Genomic DNA, 6,751 nt, shown 5'->3' on the forward strand with positions numbered 1-6,751 from the left:
TTTAAATCTATTTATATGGCCACCTATTGCACAATGCAACAGTGGCAACTGAGAACAATGAAAATATATAACACAGGTACAAAATGAACAATACATTTCAAAACCAATTTACTTAGGCTGTTATTTTTAGAGCAAATATTATTCCAATGCTACTTCTCATGGCTTTATTCACATACCTTTCTGTTTTTTACGAATTCTCTCAACAAGAGCTCGGATCTGCTGATATTCCTCCCACTCTTTTCCAGGACCGGGAGTTGGGCTGCTACATTCTGCAAGCATAAGCAGAAACTTAATTGTGTGTGTCTATAAATGTGTGTGTATGTGTGTGTGTGTGTGTGTGTGTATCCATTATAAAATTATTATACAAATGTTGTTGTCAACCTCTGTTTCGCTATTTCCTTTCGGCTGCCATTGAAACGGAGGGGGGTAGTATTTGGGAAGGGAAGTTTTAAGTACAGGAGAGATTGTAAAAAGGGAGTTTTGTTCTCACCATCTACCAATCACCATCAATAGTGATTGGGGTGGCCAAGGCCAACCGTCTTGCATACCAACCTGATGATGCTCTTTGAAGATGGAACTCACATGACACCTAAGGGATTTGCAGATTGGACTGTGGGATGGGGTTACCAGGGGAAGGGGGTTGGGTCACATATTGATATGTATGATTTCGCGCGCTTTTGCCTCAGATCTTGCTTTGCTTAGCTACTATCTTTTCATAACCAGTAAAAGTACTCTTAATTCTGCGAAATGGAGTTGTGGCTTCTCTCTTGGTTGCTGAGGGAGGCTGGCTTGACAGTTGTACATAAAGTACTAGATATCTATGCAAATACTAGAAATATAAATCTAAAAAAAAACAACTAAAATCTTTCTAAATATTTCAGGACACAATATCAGAAGCTCCAAAACAGAAGACTTACATGCAATTGATGAACAAAAATATTCTACACAAGCATTAATGTTTGAATATTGAACATTTTTTCTTCTCAATGTGGATTCTTATCCCCTTACCCTGCCAAAAAAATTAGGATAATATACTTACTCTGTAACAATTCACTAATCAGATTCAATATCTCCTTTGGAGAGACAGCTGTTGTAGCTCCGGTACCTGACTTCTGTGTTTTCACTCGGCTTTTTTTCCCCATCTTCTAGCTTTAAGAGAATAACAGTCAAATAAGCAATATTTTTTAATCAATATATAAGGTTCCTTTTTCAATAGATATTTATCAAATTAAAGGGGAAAAGAAATTGGAAATGAAGAAAAGTTAATTAACTCTTTAAAATTATATGTTATATATGTTTGACTTTATTTAAATGAATTTGGAAAAACTTACTATGAAGTTATAGCAAAATAGCAATAAAAGTACATAAAAGTGGCAGCAATAAAATTCTTGACAGGAACTTATCAATCTTAATGAAAAATAGTTTACTCTCTAGGATTGTGCAGGGGTTCAAAAGAAGTAATTTTCAAAGTACATCTTCTCAAAACAGTAAAGCAGTTATATAATTTAAAGCTGCTGTGAAGATAACCCAATTGTCTCTGCATATTTGTATAATAAGTAATTTCTATAGGAACTACCAGAAAAGCAACTATATATGAACTGGTAATCTGTTAATGACTGCCCTGTTCAGCAAATTTCAAACTTATGATTGATCCTCCAACTTACAACTGTCACAGAATTCCTATCAAGTCCAAGCCCAATGAAGACAGTAAAATCCAATTTCTTTTACTTTTCCCTTCATTACTGCTTACTTATTATCACTTGATAGCCATTTGCGAGCTTCACAGGCAGCATCCAATAAGCAGTTAATGAGAAGCTGACAATAAGTCACAAGTCGCACATGTGATGTCACACTTAAAGACCATGGGTGATTCACTTAACAACTGTAATGGAAATTCTGCCATAAGTCTGACCTCGTCATGTAACATGTATATTCAGCTTGTTTGAATATGAAGGTATTCAAAATACAGTATCTCAAAAACTACAAAGGTACACTGTCAAAGTTTGATAACAATAGCACTTAGACTTTATAGCACTTTCTGAGTTTTATAGCACTTTCTGAGGTGGTTTACAAATCTTGGCAACAATCTGGGTCCTCATTTTACTGACCTTTGAAGGATGGAAGGCTGAGTCAACCTTGAACTGGTCAGGATCAAATTCCTGGCTGTGGGCAGAGTTAGCCTGCTATTTTGCATTCTAAATACTGCACCACCATGGCTTCCACATACACATGTTGATCTTCGCAACATGTACATGTGGACGTGTGTCATGGCTTGAACAAAGAAGATGATCTCTGAAAAACAGTTGTTGATGCTCACCAGGATGGGGTCACAAAACTATTTCCAAAGAGTTTGGACTCCACCAATCCACTGCCAGGTGAGTCAAGTACAAAAGGAGACAATTCAGCACCATAGTTACCATTCCCAGACATGATCAACTAATCAAGATCATATCAAGAGGAAGAGCAAGGCACTTAATACTTTTGGGTAGTCTCAAAGAAGCCCAGGGTAATGTCTAACGACTAAATATAGTCTCATTACAATCAGAATTCAGACTTAGTTTTGATACATGGAGGGAGAAAAAGGGAAATGACCAATTCCTCATATAATAGACAGAATGTGTATTGGTTCTTTTGAAACTCTTCAATGGCTTCAATAAATCAGCGATAATTTCTTTCTGTTGTTGATTATCTTGTTCTTTCTGGAAGAAAGAGTTCATAATTGTCACTAGATAATTTCTGCTCCAGCCAATGGCTGTTGGCATATATGATACCACAAAGTTTAATCATTATCTGCATTTAACACACATATGCACAAATACAAAAAGACTGATTCTGACTGAAATTTTATCAAGTAAAAAGCTCTACTTCTTCCTTTTTCCTACTCTCAAAGAATCTGAATACTTCCTCTGTAGGCTCAAAGTTATATACTGTTCTTTGTAAAAAGAGTGTTTTTATAAGAAAAAAGCAATTCTATATACTAGACGTTCATGAACATCAACAACTTCAATTCTCTGAATGTCACTGAACACAGGAAACCAAGCATGAAAAATTACTATAAGGAGACCATGAATTATCATATTACAATACATCATACTGTATCATCACCTGTACTCTAGCACATGGAATTATTCTCTGTTTCTACTATCAAGATATAAGTAGTGTGAATTATTATGCCATATCATGACTAATATATTTTGTTCAGTATCACTTCATTTACAAAGATTAATAGTCTTTCATAGAGTTACAAGAAAATCATAAATTAAAATATGGCTTTTTGTAAGATAAATTCATGTAAGAAAATTATGATGCTAAATTTTTCTATGCTCTTCCTACACTCAAAACTAGACCATCAAGTACCATGTAACATTTCATAACAAACAAATGGGAAGGGAAAATAAAAATAAATTAGTATCTGTATGCATGTAATTATTCTAAATCTTTGACAATTAATTTCCCAACCCTTTCCAATTTATGTGCATTTCTAGCTTTTCAGTGTCTAAAGTGATGTACAGGTAAACAATATGAATAAGAATATAATCTTAGATTTTTTTTTCATACTTGAAGCCTAATTCAAATAAGTGAAAAAGTTTCACTACAGAAATTTTTTTTCAAAAATATCTTCTGAAAGGATATTTGATAACAATCATAACACTATACCACCAAAACTGGGCAACAATAAAACTACCCCTCCAAAAAAACTATGACTGAAATCATAATTAGGAAACATAATGTGAAATATGTAAAATAATGCTGTAAAGCAACTTTCCCTTACCTGATGTTTTCCAGATGTGTTGGATTATAACTTCCATAATTTCAATAAACATAGCCAATGTAATTCTGGAAAATAATGTGCAACTCATCTGGGGAACATCATGTTGGGAAAGACTGTACTGAACTTTGAAAATAGGAGTTGGGTAACAAAGTAAGCTATGAAAAGAAGCATTTCCTTCAACCAAAAAATTGTTCTCTTTTTGAGAAGGCAAGTGTTTTACTGTTAGATTAGAAATATATTTATGCCCATAATTCAGCTGCAGTCAATCAGTTCAAAAATGGAAAATACAACATGTTGGAAGCCATTCTGTTTGTTCTCGGAAACTAATAATTATAAGTATGCTGGCTTTGAACACAGCACAGAGATTTCAGCTTTATTTCTTTTAGCCAACAGTCCTTCAATCTAGAAGAGATTTAAAGTGTATTTTATAATTTACTGCCTAGCTACTATTGCAGGAAGGGCAGGAACTTAAGTGGGAAAAGCAGTCACTGTATTATGCAAGATCCAAAATTAGTACTCAGGCTGATGTAACTGATACATTAGTGAAGCTGTCCCTTCAATTTCCTTTCATAAGCAGCAATATATTTATGCAATAAAATGTATTTATATTAATTATATTGACATTCTTAATTCTATCACAATGGAGTATGACAGATTTATTTGTTAATCAGCTAAATCCCCTCTTAACAACTTGAAAGTGACTGTGAAATAATAGAAGAGTTAAAGTTTTTTTCACACCATCTGCACACTATAAAATTATGTTAAACTTACTTTACTATCTATAAACTTCATAGATCAGATTGAACATGGAATGAGGCAATCATAAGCCCCATTGTATTCCATAGAATATATACTAGAAGGGGAACTAGAATAAGTGGACCATCACTGTGAGAATTTTTTATCATTCTTTGTAAATAGTGTCAATTAGAATTGCCTTGAATTGGACTCAGGCCTTAAGACAAGTCACGGGGAGGTAAGAATACTAATCTTTTATGAAGTAAAAATACATTCTTTTCATCATGAAGAACTTGAGAAGACAGGCAGAATATGTAGCTAGGTAAAGACCAATTGCTTGTTTGATCCCTTCCCCTCCCAGTTGATTAGATAAAAATAGGACAGGATTAGTTTCATAGTTTATGGAAGAGCGGCCACAATAAATTTAGAATAAAAACAATAATGGTACACTGGAGAATCTGAAAAAAAATCATTTGCCTACAAGTAAGAATTGGTTGGACTATAAAGTAGGCAAAGTAACAGAAAATGAAGAAGCTAAAATGCTCCGAGGCTTTAGAATTCAAACAGACAAGTATGTGCCACATAATACCCCAGACTTGACAATTGCTGATAAGACAGACAAAAAAGTCTGAATAGTGGAATTGACAGTAGGTAGAGACAGCAGAATAGAAGAGAAATAAATGAGAACATGACAAAATATGAAGACCTGCAAATAAAAGTATAGCCGCAGTGCAGGGATGGGTTCCTGAACCGGTTAGTACTGGTTCACTGCGTTCACACATGCGCCGGCCACAGATTGCTTGCACATGCACATTTGACTATAAATTGCTCTGCGCATGCACAGCACCATGCCGGGAATAGCAGAAGACATCGGAGAACCGGTTTGGGGGCGGGTCAGGCCTGGGTCACTGCCGGTTCTGCAATCCAGGCCTGACTAGTACTACTACTACTAGTTCTACTACTGGTTCAGCTGAACTGGTTCAAATCGACAGCAACCTACCCACCGCAGTGGTAAAAGAAAGTAAAGATAGTACCAACAGTAATAGGTGGCCTGGAGTACAATCCCAAAACAACTAGAGTATCCCTTTAACACCAATATCAGAGGCAAATTGTCAGTCAATTGCAAAAGGCAGCTTTAATAAAACTAGCTTACAACCTGTGATGGTACCATTAATACTATCAAACAACTTCTGCCTATCCCAAGTCTTCGGGAAGGACTGAGTACGGGTAAAAATGCCAAATGCAATCCAAACATCTGGCTGTCTATGACAGAGTATCATCATAAGTTGCCCAGAGTCACTCATTAATGAGATGAGTGGCATTTAAATTTAATAAATAAAAATAACACAATGAAGACAAAACAAACAATAATAATAAATTTGCAGTAATTTTCAAAAATCAATTACACATCTTATTTTTTATTATTTTTTAAACAGGAAAGGACAATCCACACATCTTGGTCTAATTTTCTATGACTTTGATTTTATTTCAAAAGTCCTTCTACTTAGGCAAATCAAATTTCAAATAAAAACTGCCACTTCTTTGGCAATCTACAGTAATATGAGAAAGTGAGAAAAAAGAGGGTGTTGAAAAGAGGAAGAGAGATCACACATAAGAGACTAGTAAACTGGAAAAAAATGGTGTTCCTGTATACTATTTGTATGCAATGCCATTCCAAGAGAGTTGGCAAACATAATTTTATGTTAATTATTATTATATCTAAAAATTATCAGGACTTTAAACACCATTAAAATGGCTAAAAATGGTATATATTGTCAGATATATATTTACTGAACATCATGTTAGGTATACAAAATAAAAGCCAAATAAACAATTCCCAAAATAAAAATTAACAGAAAATTTTCTAAATTATTTAAAAAATCACTAAAATTTAAATATTAATCTATTTATTTTCCATAATAATCACATCACAAAATTATATTATGCCATAATTGCATAAAGAACAAGAAATAGGATTACTAAGACATAAAGAGATCGACTAAATAATCCACTCATTTAAAGATGACAGTAATGCATTTCAAGAAAGTGCAAATGCATTGTTTTTAGTATTTTTAACCACATTTCTCTTGCTGTTAGTAACGTTCCATTAAGATGTTTTACTAAGTGTCCATCAAATTGATTTAAAAATAATAATTTCATGCTGTACATAAAATTTTATTGCAAATTTGAGAAACCCATTTATTAAAAATATTCACTTCTGCAACAATTATCAAAAAAGATTAA

At 33.8% G+C, this 6,751-nt stretch overlaps 1 protein-coding gene across 1 annotated transcript in view; it reads right to left on the reverse strand.

Moving 5' to 3' along the window:
• SETD3 (SET domain containing 3, actin histidine methyltransferase) overlaps nucleotides 1-6,751 on the reverse strand; it is a 56,905-nt gene that overhangs the window by 48,519 nt on the left and 1,635 nt on the right. The window contains exons 2-3 of the mRNA XM_032234083.1: nucleotides 1,040-1,149; nucleotides 177-269 (exon numbers count right to left, since the gene is read on the reverse strand). Of these exons, the coding sequence (XP_032089974.1) occupies nucleotides 177-269; nucleotides 1,040-1,142 (196 nt within the window). The 5' untranslated portion in view covers nucleotides 1,143-1,149. The remainder of the gene's footprint in view (nucleotides 1-176; nucleotides 270-1,039; nucleotides 1,150-6,751) is intronic.

This window comes from Thamnophis elegans, chromosome 1 (genome assembly GCF_009769535.1).
Source record: "Thamnophis elegans isolate rThaEle1 chromosome 1, rThaEle1.pri, whole genome shotgun sequence".
In the NCBI taxonomy this organism is placed as follows: domain Eukaryota; kingdom Metazoa; phylum Chordata; class Lepidosauria; order Squamata; family Colubridae; genus Thamnophis; species Thamnophis elegans.